Source organism: Populus nigra, chromosome 10, assembly GCF_951802175.1.
Source record: "Populus nigra chromosome 10, ddPopNigr1.1, whole genome shotgun sequence".
NCBI classification, from domain to species: Eukaryota; Viridiplantae; Streptophyta; class Magnoliopsida; order Malpighiales; family Salicaceae; genus Populus; species Populus nigra.
In genome coordinates this window covers 13,514,981-13,531,969 of record NC_084861.1, presented here as the reverse complement: position 1 = coordinate 13,531,969, position 16,989 = coordinate 13,514,981, and the positions used below count along the sequence as shown (strand labels likewise).

The 16,989-nt window shown below is 35.1% G+C and overlaps 3 protein-coding genes across 4 annotated transcripts; 2 read left to right on the top strand and 1 right to left on the bottom strand.

Annotated features, from left to right (window-relative positions):
* Positions 1 to 3,287: 3,287 nt before the first annotated feature.
* On the bottom strand, positions 3,288 to 5,149 carry LOC133704177 (small ribosomal subunit protein uS8-like). 2 transcript variants are annotated; one of them, XM_062128944.1, is made up of 4 exons: positions 5,020 to 5,149; positions 4,255 to 4,398; positions 4,000 to 4,160; positions 3,288 to 3,665 (listed from the first exon to the last, which is right to left on the bottom strand). In XM_062128944.1, exons 1-4 carry the CDS (start codon positions 5,093 to 5,095, stop codon positions 3,567 to 3,569), a joined length of 480 nt encoding a protein of 159 aa, XP_061984928.1. In that variant the 5' UTR covers positions 5,096 to 5,149; the 3' UTR covers positions 3,288 to 3,566. The 2 variants fall into 2 exon arrangements, with proteins under 2 accessions (XP_061984928.1, XP_061984929.1); XM_062128945.1 differs by having other exon boundaries at positions 4,255 to 4,392; positions 5,020 to 5,107.
* Positions 5,150 to 8,255: 3,106 nt separating this feature from the next.
* Positions 8,256 to 12,448, top strand: LOC133704110 (transcription factor bHLH110-like). The gene is made up of 10 exons (XM_062128860.1): positions 8,256 to 8,591; positions 9,093 to 9,255; positions 9,483 to 9,540; positions 10,250 to 10,365; positions 10,503 to 10,597; positions 11,060 to 11,257; positions 11,457 to 11,537; positions 11,678 to 11,743; positions 11,866 to 11,925; positions 12,046 to 12,448. Exons 2-10 carry the CDS (start codon positions 9,207 to 9,209, stop codon positions 12,187 to 12,189), a joined length of 867 nt encoding a protein of 288 aa, XP_061984844.1. The 5' UTR covers positions 8,256 to 8,591; positions 9,093 to 9,206; the 3' UTR covers positions 12,190 to 12,448.
* A 1,199-nt stretch (positions 12,449 to 13,647) lies between these two features.
* On the top strand, positions 13,648 to 15,606 carry LOC133704254 (actin-depolymerizing factor 1-like). The gene is made up of 3 exons (XM_062129032.1): positions 13,648 to 13,852; positions 14,817 to 15,082; positions 15,198 to 15,606. The coding sequence occupies exons 1-3, from the start codon at positions 13,850 to 13,852 to the stop codon at positions 15,346 to 15,348; spliced, it is 420 nt and encodes a 139-aa protein (XP_061985016.1). The 5' UTR covers positions 13,648 to 13,849; the 3' UTR covers positions 15,349 to 15,606.
* The last annotated feature ends 1,383 nt before the right edge of the window (positions 15,607 to 16,989 follow it).

Sequence of the window (16,989 nt, the reverse complement as noted above, 5' to 3'; positions counted from 1 at the left end):
TTTGTCATACAATTGTACTGTGTAATATTTTCTTGGGATAATTTTTTCTAGATTCTTATTAAGAGGTTATTTATTTTTGTATTTCAAAAATATTTTTTAAAAAAAATATTTTTTTTATTTTAAATTATTTTTTTATTTTAATATAATGATATAAAAAATAAATTTTAAAAAATAAAAAATTTATTTTTTTAATATATTTTTAAATAAAAAAATATTTTTAAAAATAATCATTATCAAAATTCAATAATACTATTATAGCACTCACCTGCTGACATGAATACAAAGTTAACATTTATTTTGATATAAATCTAATGATTAAAAAACCTATAGCGTAGCAAATCCGTCTTAATAAGAATTTCTTCTTTATCGTTTTAAGTGATTATTTTAAATTAGTAGATCATCTAAGAATTTAAATTGTGTTATGATTTTAGTTTTAATTGTGATAATTTTGATCGAGAAAATTTTTTTTAAAAAAAAATATTATATCTTTTCGGTTAATATTATATTTTAAAAGATATATAAATCTACATGGAGAAGATATTTTATATTTCAATCAAACTCTCCAAATTTTTAGATATTATCTTGGAAGAATATCTTAATTGCTCGATTTTCAAAGTCAATGCTTCAACTTATTGATTTTTTTTCCATCCAATAAAATTGAGCAATTCAAATTCTTGTTTAATGGGTAATCAATTTAAATTATAAACTTAATATCCTGTATTAGATTATTTTTCTCTCTTTTTTTCATAGGTTTGCATGTGGGGCCTCCATATGAATCCATTTCAAGTAAAGCTTAGTTTGTGTTTGCTAACACAGTAATAAGCGTTTTTTCAAAAAAATAACTAAGAATATATTAAAATATTTTTTATTTTTTAAAATTAACAAAATTATCTAAAAAATTAATTTAATATTTTTTAAAACAAAAAGAAGCTTGAAAAAATATTTTGAAAAACGAGTTTAACCGCATCAACTGCTTTCGTTAAATTAAAAGTTAGTAGTCGATACTGGTGGTTTACTCACCGGGGATTCATTTAATCTCGGTGAAAATCAAGCATTTCAAGATGACTCGAGACGGAGGGGTTTTGTATCAAATGAATGAACGATAAACACGGGCGGGGCAGAAGCTATAATGGCGTATATGACGCATGTGAACATCTCCACTAGCATTTTTAATCATTCGAGAAAATCTTCCACTGTTTTTTCGTAAAAAATCTGGAGGCACCATATGGTATATACCTGAACGGATCCAAATCTCCAGTCACTGCTTAAGTAGATTGGCTCGGAATCCACAAATGGTCTGGGATCATTCTTGCTGAATATCGAGTAACTAATCAAACTGTTTCGGAAGATATCGCATCTATGTCAAAATACACTATGCAAATATTTCGGTGGTTTTGATTTCTTTTCAAAGACCAAGTAGAATTTCCCTCGTTTAATGGTCTGTACGTAGCACATAAGCATAAACTATTAGTGTGATATGCGAAACGCCGAAGTTGTTCAAACTTAAGCTGTTGTAGAAAAATGAAGTCCTTTTTTTTTTTAAAAAAAAGAAAGAAGTCCAGTTGTTAAAGTTAACAAGATGAATCGCACAGGAATTACACCAGACCAGCTTAATGCAGTGTATATCCAATTCCTGGCGCCAAGCTAGGAACACCAAGTGGCCAGAGAGAACTACACTACAGCCCAGAACATCTTAGGTAGATTCCACAAATGCCTTAGGGCTCTCCTGAAATATTTAAAAGCTAGCAAAAAGTGAAAAGCAATGACAATGCAAAAAAGTTGTGCTTCAAAGTATATGCTTAGAAGATCCTCTCCCGCACCATGACTACACCTACAAAACCCCCACCACCACCACCCCAATAAATCTCCCTTCAATCCTCTCCGTGGCTGTATCTCTCCAATATTTCGGTTTTCTGCTGGAATCCTTCCTAGAGTCCCTTTACATGGGTTTCAAGGTTGGTTGTTGCAGTGAGAGCGGCGATGGAAGCTGTGACAAGCAAAATGAAGAGGATTATCATTTTAAGTAAGGTCATGATGGTTTTTATACGGTCAGGGCAACTACTATCCTTTGGCAATGCATCATATCACTATGGCTTGACAAATTATTAAGCCATTCTTAACATTCTGTATCATCTTTGCCTTTATTCTACCTTCAGCTTATTTCGTGTATTAGAAAAGGAACAAGGAATTCAGTTTCCACGTGCCTTCTTTTATTTCATCATTATTCTGTCTAGGGTTTGTATCCTGCTGTTGTTCCCGAATCAATAAAATAAATAGCTTATGTGTTAAACATCCTGTGAATGGGAACCTTTTTCTATTATTTTCCATTTGCTGTGTCATCTTCGTTTTTTCCTGCAAAACTGGCAGCATACATGCAAGAAAGAGCAGTAATTTTGACAACCCATCCATGGATTGCTTTGCCAATTGCTATCTCAACTCGAAAGGCTATTGGTGCAATGCGGCCAATAGACTGAAACACCAGTGGGGCACTCCTGACGTGATTTCTGCGGACGAGTGTTTGCACCAGTGAATAATGGAACAACAAAAAAAACATCGACGTTATATCCATCTATTCTAACCTACCATTAAAGTGACATCTCCTAGTGTAAGCAAAAAGAATAAAACTCGCGTTGATTGGTGCCCATAAAAGGGTTTCAGGGATACCATTTATCCGGTCAAGTCACTTTAATTAATCGTAATTAAGATGGACAACCCTACTTTCAGTGAGGTGTTTTTGTTACCTCGGGTGGATTAATAGGGCCAGGCAGACCTTAAGTCTCATATTCCACAACAATCCTCTCTACAATCTTCTCAAGCTTACAGGTTTCACCATGTCCTGGTGTTGTTCGGAAAATGGTATTTTGTTACCTCGGGTGGATTAATAGGGCCAGGAAGACCTTAGGTCTCATATTCCACTACAATCTTCTCAAACTCACAGGTTTCACCATGTCCTGGTGTTGTTCGGAAAATGGTATTTTGTTACCTCGGCTGGAATGGAAATCCAAAAGGATACCTGTCTCCGACGAAAGTAGTGTACAGTATTCCGGCAAAACGTTCAAGCCCTGACAACTGAAAAAGGCCAAGAATGTTGATGAACTACGAGTTCGCATGTAAAAGTGCTTTTCCCTGAATGAACAGCGCGCCACCACTATGGCAAGGTGGATATGCAATCGATTCTTGCCTTATACAAACCACATGTAAAAGTGCTTTTCCCTGAATGAACAGCGCGCTACCACTATGGCAAGGTGGATATGCAATCGATTCTAGCCTTATACAAACCAGAGCCCTTAAAGCAAAACATCTGCATGCTGATTCAAGGATCAAATCTAAAACTTCAATATGTCCAACTACAATATTTTAAATGACGAGCATAAGCTGCTTTCGGATAAGAAGCGAGCTACAAAAAGCATTGGTGACTTTAATTTATGTAAACAAGAACAACAGCCTTTGGAAAAAGCATAGAACAAATAAAGCATGAAACAAAATCCTATTGTAAACAAGTTTTCAAATACATCCAAAAAGTTCTCATAGTGGATTGCGCTCTCAGACCAAAATAAATCCCCAGTTTAGTAGAAGAAACCAAGCACTTTGCCACCAACATTCTTCCTTCTAGCCTCCTCATGGTCCATAATGCCAGCAGAAGTTGTGAGTACGATATATCCAAACTGCAATAACCAGCCATTAATGTAATGTACAAGTGAGAAATGAAAAGCAATAAACAGTGCCAAGACAAGAAACAAAATGATGATCGTTGAGTAATTCAATGATAAATCCACTGCAAATTCACAGAAACAAATGTCATCACATTACACATGCGCACACAAATGAATATTGGAATAAACTTAATCAGGATTTCAATGGGATTTAACATTCACAAAAGCATTCAATTGCATGATCCTGAAGCATCCAACTTGCAGACATATAATAGCATAATATTTGTAGTTGAAACTGATATTAGGAATTGAAATTGAAGTGAATTCATATACTTCATGGACTGACCTGTCTTGAGGGGAGCAACCTAGCAGTCCAGGTTTCCATCTCCTTAACACCAACATCAAAACGAGGACTGATAACCCCACATTTGTTCAACCTTCCATTTAGTTCAACCACAATTTTACCAGACCTGTGATCATCAACAAACTCGAACTCACCAATGTAACCTACAGAGCAGAACCCAATAAGAATTGCACTTTATTTACAAATTAAAAACAACCCAATAACCAGATAGGATGCGAATAAAAAATAGATCGGTACCGTGCTTCTGCATCACCATCAGAAACTTGATGATTACTTTTGAGGAAGGCCTGATCATAACTTGGCGCTTCCCACGTTTCTCTGCATTGTACATGCTCTTCAGAGCATCATTCAAAACACTAACTCGCACCATTGTTGCTGCCGCTATACCAATTTTAACAAGAGCAGAGTCAGTGACTACCAAGAGTTTTTGAAGTGCACATCAAATGTGAGTCACGTTTACAAAGCTTTGTTTTCCAATCTTCAATTTATATTATTCCCGAAAACTAAAAGGCTGAGGATTCAGAACAAGTTAACCAGCAGCATTATAGCTTTGCAAGACGTGCAATTCTAGACCCAAACCTCAAATCTACAAATTCGCAAACTTTTAACGAATAAACCAACAAACTAAAAGAGAAACATAAACTTGGCAGATATAATCGATCACAAAAGGCCAAGAAAAAAATATAAGAAAAATCAAATTTAAACAGACCATCGAATGCTCATTCGTTTTAGTCTTAGATGACAAATAAGCGGTTGAGGAAATCACGAAATCAAGCTCCAATATTTTCCTTCTCATTTTCTATTCTAACAAACTAAACAGAGCTGGTGAGATCATGTGAAGCATCTTATAAAAAAAAAAAAAAACGCACACAGAAGCAAAGCTCTATACTCTTGTTGAGTTAGGATGATAGAAAGAAATAAAAAAACAATCGACGAACTTATATTGCGAAGATCACAGCTAAGAAGCGAGCAATGGAAACCCTAAAATTATACAAGACGCACCTTGAAGAGATGCAGAAAGCGATCTGCGGAGCCGCCTCCAAGTCGAAACAGCGAAGAGCTTGGGTTTGAGAGACATGAGACGTGAAATGTTGGTCTATATATGTGGTTGGGTGCAACCAACTTGATTTACCAGACTGCCCTCGTACTAGGGTTAACTTAGGGTTGAGCCGGGCTTTGCATTGTCGTTCGTGGATCTAGAACTCTTGGGTCCAGCTAAATATAGCCTCTCGCTGTGAGTGGATCTTATATCGGACTTATTAGTGAGGCCCATTACTCAATATAGCCTATCGGCTTGGAGGGTGCTTGAAACAGCTTTTAACCGAGTTTTCAAGAATTTTGCTTTAATTTAATTTTTTTTTTTAATATTTTTAAATTGTTTTAATATAATATATTTTTAAGTGAAAAATACTTTTGAAAAAGTAACCTTATGCAAAACAACCTTTAATAAACTGACGCAATGTAGATATCTTTTTTTCTCAAAGATCCTGTTTGTTCGATGGTATGTAAGAGTAATAAACTCTAGAAAAATTGCAAGGCCTGCTGTGTCTTGTACCGAGTCTCGACCATTTAATAAAAATCTGTTTTAGAACAATGACATGAGCAGATGTCTGTGTTATATACTCTATCTTTTTTATTTTAAATGTTGATAACAGCTGAGTTATGATTTATTGACTAATATTTTTATATCAAATTTACGTCTTCCTGTGTTTAAATTAATCCAATTAAGAACAAAAGATTCTTTGAGAAGTCATTTCTTCTGGAGACTAGTCTGATGGTTGCCCCAAAACGGCCCATTTGGATTAAAAAAAGAAGAAGCAGCTCTCCTTTCTGTAAAGCGATGTCGTCGAATCTGACAAACTTGGAAAATGAATAAAGGAGAAGGAAATAAAAACACCAAAACAATATCGTAATTAAGTATATGTTTCGATTTCATCAACAGTTCGGTAATCAGCATAGAGCAATAGATTCTCCAGCATTATAATAATCTTGATGTTAATCACTACAAACCAAGCCTGCAGACTCATTAGCCAACTCCTATCTATGTACACGCACTTAATCCCCTCGATGTGTATTCTTCCGAAATTGTAATTTGGATCGTATATAGTTTCATCGGCGTAGAACAGTCTTGATCTTATCTTGGCGTGGGCTTGTCATCAATTGAGAGATATTTACTATGAAAACGTCAACTAATTTCGAAGCACGCAAAGACAAGCTCTAATGGCCCTTTTGGTTTTCAAAATTCGTCAACCATATTGAATCATATATTATATAGACTGCTTACACATTTTAAATTATATCTCGGACAGGAAAACAGCCGCTCCTAGCTAATTCGGATTCCTTTCCAATGATACCTCCAAAAACTTGATGCTCCCTTCCCAGGCACAACCATGCATAATACTTTGCATGCTCGGCGGCCGCACTCCATTGGATTAATTGAAATTTCAGTAATTGCACATACAGGTAATCTTCCACGCATTGGTTCATTATCCATGCTATGTTTAAAAAAGAACCGAGACAGGATGACATCTACTCATTCACTGCTCGAAACAATGGAAGCCATCCTGTCGCATTTTTTTCCTGATCAAGTCGGTAGATGCACATGTTAAAGAAGAATCATTAAAAAAAACACGAAGAGGAGGAGATCAATTTAGAGGCAACTTGAGAATCCCAGATTATCGAATGAATTCCACGTGTCATCACAATTCAGAATTTGCTTTGAGGATTGATGTTAGGGGAACAGATGACAGGCTGACCCTCCGAGATTAAAATATTGACTCCGAGTACATAGGCATAATTACACGTGTTAATCGCTGGAGAACTCTGGGTTCATGATAGGATCATCGCACCATATATACTTGTGCAGAGACAGAGAAATGTAATTATCGAGAAAGCTTAAGTCAACTTATATATATATATATATATATATATATATATATATCAGTAAATTAACAATTAACAGATAAGCCAAACCGACCCTTTTATATGCTCAGCATATATTTTTTTTTTTTTTTTTTTTTTAGATTCTTTTATTATGGAGTAAATATTATAATCGCAACTCGGAACTCACTGAAGATCTAGAACTCGTTGTTAACAATCATTTAAGTGCCTTGGCCGTCTATGCTATTTAACGAAAGATTAGTGCTAATCTCGTGGTTTAAATGGGATCGTCCATGTGAAATTGTCTCCTTTTTTCTCAAGAAAAAGATAAACTTGTCCCAGTGCAAAGCAATGCCAATCTTATGCCGTCACATTGACCTTTTTCCTCAGATTTCCCTTCTTGCACCTCGTTTTGAGAAATTATACCAACGAGATGTGTCATAGCTCATCAATAATGGAAATATTCTTTTCTCTCTCTTGTTGCATAGCCTCTCTCTCTCTCTCTCTCTCTCTCTCTCTCTCTCTCTCTCTGTTCCTGTATTTTTATAGGCTTGCAGACCACCCTTTAACTCTAATTTCTCAAATATCATAAGTGGTTGCAACAACTCAAGGACTGAAATAAGAATTATATATACATTAATGTTCTCGATCGGTTGAAACTCTCGACTTGGATATACATATAATTTGCTAATAATATGCTCACATTTAGCTCATCTAAGCTTCTTTAATTTGATCACAGAACTAGCTATGTATATGACCAAGTGCGTACGTAAATGATATATTCAATGTCTTAACCTAACAGCTACCAAGACAGAGTTTACTTGTAGACTAGTGTGTTGATTTTGTTTCGAAGCCAATTAATTAAATTATGTTCACTCTTTTTTCCCTCTTTCATCATTCATATTTACCACAGAAGGCATATCAAGGGAAGGCTATTTGATCAAGCTTACTACATATTTTTTCCAAATGGGTATCTGTCGAATAGTACTTAATCCACTCATTTATAAAAAATTATTTTTTATTTGTCTTGAAAAGTGAGTCTGAAAACAATTAAACATCGCCAAGGTTTTTCCTCGCCGAAGTATTACTATATTTTCTTAACAAAAAAAAGAAAATTTTAATTTTTGTCCACGAGCCAAGACAAGAACTCGCAACAAACCGAATCCAAAACATCCAATATTTTCTTCATAACTTGCCAGATTGATGCCAGTGCCACGCATGTTCTTGCTGCATGTGTTTTTCTAATCAATACAATGAAGTTTGATGAAATTTTAATAGATAAATATTTGATGTCCCCTCATTAAAACAAGTCAAATGTGAAATTCAGAAAGGGACACATATCAAAGAGTAAGTTTATTGCCTGTTAGAGCTAGCCATTCCTCCAACGTATAAAGCTAGTTCTTTCCTCCAATGAGTCACCCTGGTCGTTTCATATTCCTTTCATCATGCAATAAATAGTCTTAAGCTTTGCTGTGACCACGAAACTACTTTCTCTTTCAAGGGAAAGAGCCGTTGCTACACTCAAACAATCCCCACATGACCATATTTACATCAAGAATATAATTCCTTCACTCAATTGTCTTTTTAATTGAGTTCTCTACTGCAGGCTACAAAGCAAATTAAAGAATCCATCATAGAGCCTATATAGTTAGGAAGGAGGGCTGGGAAGCACTTCTCCGTCTTTCGGATCAGAGGTGAGGAAAGGCGTGGCTATTATCAGGCATTAAACGTTTTCATGCCTGGCTTTTCTATCTTTTGAACGTTTTCTACTCGGTTTTGGTTATGAGATAATTGTTCAGGAAGTACGAGAAACATTTTATCAAAATCTTTTAACATGAGAAAAATAAATTAAGACTATTATTGCAGTGCCAGGCTAAATTATTTGCATTTATTCTGCAAGTTACATCATGTTCTCATGTACCTCGATTAGCTATTGTTTGATCAAAATTGATTTTTTTTCCCCTTCGAAGCTTAATGTTTGTGCAGAGCTAAGATTCTCACTACCCCTTTCAGTCATTATTGGACCACTTTTAATTCTTTCTCTTGAAAAGAAATCTCATCCTCCAACTAAGAAGAACTCCAACATCATATGTTCAACAATTTTATTGATGTATATATGCATATATAGGCTGCTTCCAATTTGATTTTATCATAATCTAATCACCTCTTTCCCCTTGTCTTGACTCTCGTTTCAGGTCAGTGCGCGTGAAGCAGAGAACAAGCCTTTGATTTCAGTCTTCTGTTCAGGAAACATTGTTTCTTAAGAAATCTCATTGCAGAGAATATATAGTTATAGGTAGATTCTCAAAATGAGGAATGCTCTTCTTCCACCAGTATCTTCACATCTTTACAACTTCGGTAATCATCTCACTCTCTTAAAATTTAGAGTATTCCTCTTGCTTAAACTGTATTTAATTAAGAGGCGCTAAGTGAGCAAGCTTGAACTGATTTTGACTTAATTAATTGGGGACTAAAGTTCTTGATCATCAGTTCGCTAAGATATTAATAATATACATTTAAAATAAAATAAAAAGATTTCGGATACCAATTACATAATATCGTTTGTATCTAACCATTTGTTTCAGGAAACAATGAAGTTCAGATGCCAAATTTGGATGTATGTATGCCAATGGATGGCAAGATGTATGTGTTCTTGTCCTCCTTGATCTTTTATTTTAACAATAAAGAATCTTAAAAGGTGTTTTCTGTTTGTTTTATCTGTCTGCAATAAAAATTAGTAGTGAAATCAAGATTCGCTTGAAGAAAGTCAAGTAGAAAGATACCACATATACATTAAGCAGTATTTTTTATTTTATTTTTTCAAATCAGAAGTAGTGTTTTTAGCTGATGACTACGTTGATGATACAAAAGACAGAGAGTGTTTCCAACTTCCTTCGGAACATGTTAATGTAAACGCCTGTCCGTTGAGCTGGACTTTGAGTTTCCATGCATGAAGTTGGATTGTGTTGTGTCATTGTAACCAATATCTATTCTGTACTGTTCCATGAAAAGTGATGGCATGAAAATACGTCAAGAAAAGGAATCCAATACACTCATGCCATTCAAATTTAGCCTTGACTGTGATGCTACAGCAGAAATTATCTTAGTTTGGAGTTTGGCTCAAGTACAATTAACCACATTTAGACTTCTTTATGTCTTTGTTATGAGCAATTTCAGTCAACTCTTTTAAAAAAAAAAAACATTTGGATTGGGTTAGAAGCTGATCATTGAATAATATGAAAATTGAAAGTTCAAACTTTCACTTTTACAAGAGGAGAGATTCATCCTTTTGTGTGCAAGGTCGATTCGGCCCACTTCTTGTTAATGTTGCTTTCTGATTTCCTTTAAGCAGAAATGTCCATGGCACTACTGGCTTTTATCTGGACTCCAAAGTTTTCAATGATGACCACCAGCAAAGAGATGGAGGCTTCTCTATTCCTCATCAATCCCTTGCTAACTATCAACCAGGTTCAGTGACTCTCCACCCACTAAGAGCTTTAGAGAATACTTCTCGATTTTGCCTGATTTTGGAGTTCCCTTTCCACTCTGCCAACCATCTCGGTTTCCTATATCCTCAATTTAATGGCTTCTTCACCCTTGTTTAGTGGCAGGTTATCAATCTATGTCCTCTACCTGTAATAACATCTCACAGCAGTCAATGCTACTAAGCAAGAGGGTCTCTGTTCCAGAGGTTCAAATGGTAAATAATAGAGTACTCATCCCTCTTACTTTTATGTGTGTGATGTGAGAAAGATTTGAAGTAAATTTTTTAGATGTTCGGGTGTCCTCGGTCATATATGAGAGTTGTACATTAAACTAAATCAAGTTCAATTATTTTAATATCTAGATCATCTCCGGCCTCTTAATAAATCTTTTTGCAAAACACTAATTTATGATCATGGACAATAAAAAAGCCCCGGCTTGTTCCCGAGAAATAAAAAATACTTGAAAGGGTCGGCCGAATGATGCATGCACGTCCTCATGGACAACAAAATTCATGGGATATCGGATAATAGAGCAGCCCTTATCACATGATGGATGATTTTTTATTGCGGCAATCCTAATGGCTTTGCCTGCACTGCACTTCCAAATTTGATTTAATAACAGTCTGTAGAATAACAAAGAAGAGCATCAATCTCCTAATTTTACCCTTCTTCTTCAGGACTTTCAGGCCATGCAAATGAAGAAAAGGACAATTAATGAGCTTTCTAACCTGTTACCCCAAAGAGGACCTGGTGATCTCGTTGAAAACAAGACTGCTTTGAGTACATGGAAGACTAATAAGAGAAAGAAGGCTAATTCCCCTGGAGAACTATGGAATCATCAAGCCATGGAATCAATCAATATCCAAGAGCAGAAGGTAAGAAGGGCATGCCAAGTATCAACAATAAGAGCAATGCAGGACCAAAAGATCGAGGAAACAGACCAGAAATAGGACCAAAAGAAATGAGAACTGACAAAAACTTTATCCATTTCTAGAACATGAAAAGTACAAATCAAGATGCTCTTGCTAACCAAGCATTTCTTAAGTTCTTAAGCTTTTCTACTTCGGCTGGCAGTTTCAGGTGCCTGTGAGGAGAAGCCAGAAGCTTAGTGACAAAATTACAGCTCTTCAAAAGTTGGTCTCTCCATATGGCAAGGTTAGTTGATTTATACGTAAATACTTTAGGGTGGGTGGGATGGCCTTGGTTTTATATTTTGTTGATCTTTAATCCCTCAAGTGGAATCATTTATTCCCTGTCATTTTAGAAATTCAATTGTGGTTGCGGTTCTATTGCAGACTGATACTGCCTCTGTTCTTCAAGAGGCTTCTCTTTACATTAAACTCCTTCAAGAACAGATTCAGGTATAATCTGCTCAGCTAGTTATTATTTATTAATCAGGCCGCAAGAGATCAAATTTGAGATTGGACACCCTTGGATTGTTAGTTAATTATTCATTTTATTCGTCTTCTTGGTTTTGGTACAGAATCTGATTCAGATGCTGACTAGCTCATACAGTCGTGCAAGACCTATTCAACAGTCACAGGTTGCTAGATATACACCAAAATTTATATCAATACTGGTTTCAGGCATAAATTAATTAATGCATGTGCTCAAATATCTCAATCATTTTAATACTCTTGTTGAAAACTTGGGCTTATCACAGGAAATTGATGGCAGACTGGTTGACCTGCGAAGTAGAGGACTTTGCTTCGTTCCCATATCATTCATGCAGAAAATAACTCAACAGCAAGACCATGTCGATCCCAGTTCTTATCCAAGGAAGACCATCAGTGCTAGAACTTTTTAGTTACTGCCCCCGACTACATGTATTTAGCTTGACCCCAGCACAACAGTAATCGTTTTTAATCAATGCTATCCATTTTAAAGCTTCAGGGAAACTAGTCGCTTTCAGGCTTAATTAGGGTTTTTGTTCACTAATATTGATCGGTGTAAGGTGGGGCTATATGTAATTTTGATATTCGGGGCGTGCAAGATTAGTTGAGTTCAATGCAAATGATTCTGCTAGCTGGGAAGCATTACCTTTTGTGGCTGGCTGATATTCGTTCTATGATGGCGGCTACTGGTATTTCAAAAACCAGTCATGTGTTGAAGGCTAATATTTTTTTTAATTATCAAACAACACCTAAATGAATTTTAAAAAAAACACCATAATAAAAGAAACAAAAAAGTCATTTGAACCAACTTTAAATGGCAATTGTGTCACTTCACTATTTTTAAAGATTATAAGACAAAAAAGCCTTTATATGTAAGTTTAATGCTTTTTTACTTTTAAAATATAACATATTTTCACTTATACTTAAAAGACAAGAAAACCCTAAAGTGAAGTTATATATTTTTATTGCTTTTAGGGGTAACAAAGTTATTTCATCGTGAAAAAAAAGTGTATGGATCAATTTGTTTCTAATTAATTTTGCAATGCCAAATAAATTCCCTAAAAAAAAAATGATTACCCTTAGAGAGTTTTTTGTATTTAAGGGCAAAAATATCAATTTATTTATGCTAAAATGAACAATGTAATGTGTATGGAGTCATGGCATTTTACATATGCCTTTTTGTTTTTTTTTTTATTGTAATATAATGAAAACAAAATCAACTTATTTGTTACTTGGATGAAAAGTCCTTCAATTTTACAAGAGTAAAAATTAAAATTACGGTGACACATGAAGGCAGAGGTACTTTTTAAGGGAGGAAAAAAAATTATCTTCAAAATGTTCAAAAGTGGAGTTAAATTCTATCCTCTCAATTCTTTTATTTATATTTATTATTAATCTTCATTTTTTATCGCAAAATACATACCAATACAATATTTTATTTATCTCTCTCTGGTTATTATTAACGACTTAATTATTTTTTGTTTTTCCTTTGAAAATATATCTTCAATTTATTATCATATCAAACATTCAATTATACTTTAAAACCAACTTTTACACTCTTGGAAATTATTTATTTCTATTTTTTTTATATTTTTTTAGTGGTTTAATTAATGATAGGCCTAGCACTTTTATTTAAAATTGACCTCTCGCAGTCACCGAGCCCATCCCAGATCCACACCAGCATGGGGTACTGTTCATTACCCCTCGTCATTAAACGTAGTCGTACTGACTAATAGTACGTGCCAGTCTCACCGCCCAAGACGTGGCATTTCGTACCATATGCCAAAAAGGCAAAAACTTGGCACCATACCAAAGGAGCAAAAGCCAGGCATCAATGACCGTGACGGTAAGACTTGTGAAAGAACGACCACAGACACGTATACCAAACGTGAAAGAAAGGAAACAAAAAAGGTCACCAAAACTTCGCCTTTTTTCAAGCCCAACAAAAAAGAAAAGAAGCAGGAAAAAAAAGACTTATCTTTATCACCTCCAACTCCCCCATTCTCTCTTAGCCCTAGATTCTCTCATTAGTTTCGCTTCCGTTATTTTTTTTTTATCAAAACAGAGAAAAAAATGGTAAGCATTGCGATCATTCTATACTCCTTTTACTTAACTTGTCTCTACCATTTCAATTTCTTGGCGTTTTTTGGGGGGGTTTGTGTGGATTAGTGAAATCGGTGCTGATTCTATGTTTGATTTTAATTTTAGGATTTTATCGGTGGATAAAAAGTTAAGATTATTTTTTATATTTTTTCTTTCTTTTTGTGGTTAACCGATCTGTCTTTTTTGGGTTTTGGTCTTGTTGATTTGTGTTCGATTATACTTTTTTTTGGTGGTGTTGATTTAATCCAATGCAATTTTCTGTGGGCAATACTCTAATTTTAATATTAGAGTATGTTGTTTGGTTATTGAAGTCGGTACTAGTTGACGCTTGACACTCCTGTGTTTTGTGTTCACTATTTATAGGTATGTTTTGAAATGGCTGATTTTGGGTTTGTTTATATTTTTTTTTTCTGATTTTTTTTGCATTTAAGTCTTTCCCCTCTTTATGGGTGGATAAATGAAATAGTACTTGTAGGCATGATAATTTCTCGAATTTGTATCCTCCAAAGATTACGAATTTTGTGGGATAAAACATAGACTGATGATTTAGATTGAAGATTCTCGTGGATTGTGAACTGAAATGTGAAGGATATGATAAAAGCTCAGAATGAAGTTGGAATTTGAGATGAGGTGTATTTTGCTCTGGGACTTTGTTGTCGTTGAGAACTGTGTGTTCTGCTGATTGTTATTGATTTGGAGTATCTCTTTCTGAAAAAAATGGGGTGTAACGTGGGGATTTATGTAGATTAAGAGGGTTTGTAAGTATTACCAATCCTTAATGATTTTAGGAGTAGGATATTGCTGCTTTCATTATCTTTGTTTGTATGGATGAACTGCGAGTCCAGCTTTAATGCAGCGGCATTTGTAAAGAGATAAGGCCAAGGAATACCTTTTCACCTATAGTGGGTTACTAACTAGTTGTTCTTTCCATATGTAGGCAAATGCAGCGTCTGGGATGGCTGTGCATGATGACTGCAAGCTGAAGTTTTTGGAATTGAAAGCAAAAAGGACTCACCGCTTCATTGTTTTCAAGATTGAGGAGAAGCAAAAGCAGGTGATTGTGGAGAAGCTTGGTAAACCAACTGATAGCTACGAAGACTTCACTGCCAGTCTTCCTGCCAATGAGTGTCGATATGCTGTTTATGACTTTGATTATGTAACAGATGAGAACTGCCAGAAGAGCAGGATTGTTTTCGTTGCATGGTAATAGATTACCCCCTGTAAAATCTAACAACCTCACATGTTACCATTCTTTGATTTTTCTTCTTGGATTTCTGCTTGATTGTTTGTTTCATTTATTGCTTTCATATGTGTGAAGGTCCCCTGACACATCTAGGGTGAGAAGCAAGATGATTTATGCGAGCTCCAAGGATAGGTTTAAGAGAGAGTTAGATGGTATTCAGATCGAGTTGCAAGCTACTGATCCTACAGAGATGGGGCTCGATGTTATTAGAAGCCGTTCGAATTAAATACTTTGCCTGCCATGCAAGGGAGTCCATATCATTGAGTTCAACAAGTTTAATGTTTATATATTTGCACTTAGAATTTTCTTATTAAACTGTCTTCTCCTGTTATGGTTGTGGATTAATGGGGCGAGTATCCCCTCCAGTGCGGCACTTACATACAGTTATATGATGGTTTGTGGGGGGTATAGATCAGTTTGATTTGTTTGGAGGCTTTTATTATATGTTGCCCTCACAAGAGGGTGAAATCTACTTTCAACTAAATTATGCGTTGTTTAATTATCAACAATGAATTAACCAGAGGGAGTCGGGCATGATTGGGATCCATGCTATTTAATGGAACTTTGGTTATGAATTAAGAGGCGTGGAAGTGAAAAGACTCCGAGTGGGATCCTCGAGTGTTGAATGGTCAGATATCGATTACCTTGGAGAGAGTTTTTATCAGAGGCAGACATCAAAAGTTCGATGATATGTGACCCCGGATAAAGTTTTTATCAGAGGCAGACATCAAAGGTTCGATGATATGTGCTTGGCCTGTTAAATTTACCCAAGCAGCGTTTGCTTTACAGTGTTACTTGCAATGTCGCTCTCGTAAGGTCGCAACCAATCATAGCTTACTTTGGCCGCTTTTTTAATATTTTATTTTCAGCAATACCGTCATGGTAGGCACCACCATCAGAGAGGAGTAATCGCGAGCAATCAACTTGAGATGGATGTTAACCGTGGAGTTGGGAAAATGCTTCGAATAAAAATTGATGAAGTTTTCCTGACAATTATTATAATTCTATTCAATTTTCAAGTCAAGGTCATTTATCTTTATCTGTGTTAGTTGGGTAGCGACAACAATAGCAAAGCAGCCATACCCATATCCCTGCAAGAGATGTCTTTTACGGTAAAGTGGACCTCACAAGATCGCATTAAAAGTCAGCGGGTCTTGCAACTATATATATATATATATATATATATATATAAAGGTCAGTCTATTAACATTCGCTCATTTACTATACTCCAACTTAATTCTCGCAGACGCATGCTCTATGCAAATCAATTCCAAGTGAAGTTGATGAAAAAGTGGTGAACATCATCCTTCCCTCCCGCCTTGTAGCACAATGCCATAATAATAATATCAAGTATCAACAGAGTATAATATAAAGTGTCCTGGTGCTCGATTGCTTGGGCTCGGAGAGTGGTATTCTATGATTGCTTATTAGCAACACCTCGGAACTAAGAAAAACTAGAAACTAACTAGTTTAAACCTTTAAAAGAAAAAATAGAATGCAAAAGATGATTACCCCAGGCTAAACTATGGTCAAATTAATTTTTTTAATATAAAAAATATCTAAACATTGATAATGTTTTTTATTTTTATAGAAAAAAATTAAATCATATAAGGATTAATTCGATGTAACCGGTCAAGTTAACAGATTTAAATTCAATTCGAATGATTAGTAAAAATATAGTTTAACTCAAAATAAATATTCAAAATAAAATTTTTTATAAATATTAAGACGATAATATATTTGATAGATTCAGGTTAACCTATCAATCCGCATATCAAGTTATGAGATTATTATAACCTGTAGAAAGTAAATCAAAACAAATTATGAAGTCAAATTTTCAATAAATTTAATGTTAAAGAATGAAATT

Excerpts from the sequence above, each read along its gene's own strand:
- LOC133704177 (XM_062128944.1), bottom strand. The coding sequence starts at position 5,095 with ATGTCTCTCAAACCCAAGCTCTTCGCTGTTTCGACTTGGAGGCGGCTC. Across the intron at positions 4,399-5,019 it reads GCTTTCTGCATCTCTTCAAG|CGGCAGCAACAATGGTGCGA; the intron begins GTGCGTCTTGTA and ends AAATTGGTATAG. Across the intron at positions 3,666-3,999 it reads GGTTGCTCCCCTCAAGACAG|TTTGGATATATCGTACTCAC; the intron begins GTCAGTCCATGA and ends TGGTTATTGCAG.
- LOC133704110 (XM_062128860.1), top strand. The coding sequence starts at position 9,207 with ATGAGGAATGCTCTTCTTCCACCAGTATCTTCACATCTTTACAACTTC. Across the intron at positions 9,256-9,482 it reads TTCACATCTTTACAACTTCG|GAAACAATGAAGTTCAGATG; the intron begins GTAATCATCTCA and ends CATTTGTTTCAG. Across the intron at positions 11,538-11,677 it reads TGGTCTCTCCATATGGCAAG|ACTGATACTGCCTCTGTTCT; the intron begins GTTAGTTGATTT and ends GTTCTATTGCAG.
- LOC133704254 (XM_062129032.1), top strand. Across the intron at positions 15,083-15,197 it reads AGGATTGTTTTCGTTGCATG|GTCCCCTGACACATCTAGGG; the intron begins GTAATAGATTAC and ends ATATGTGTGAAG.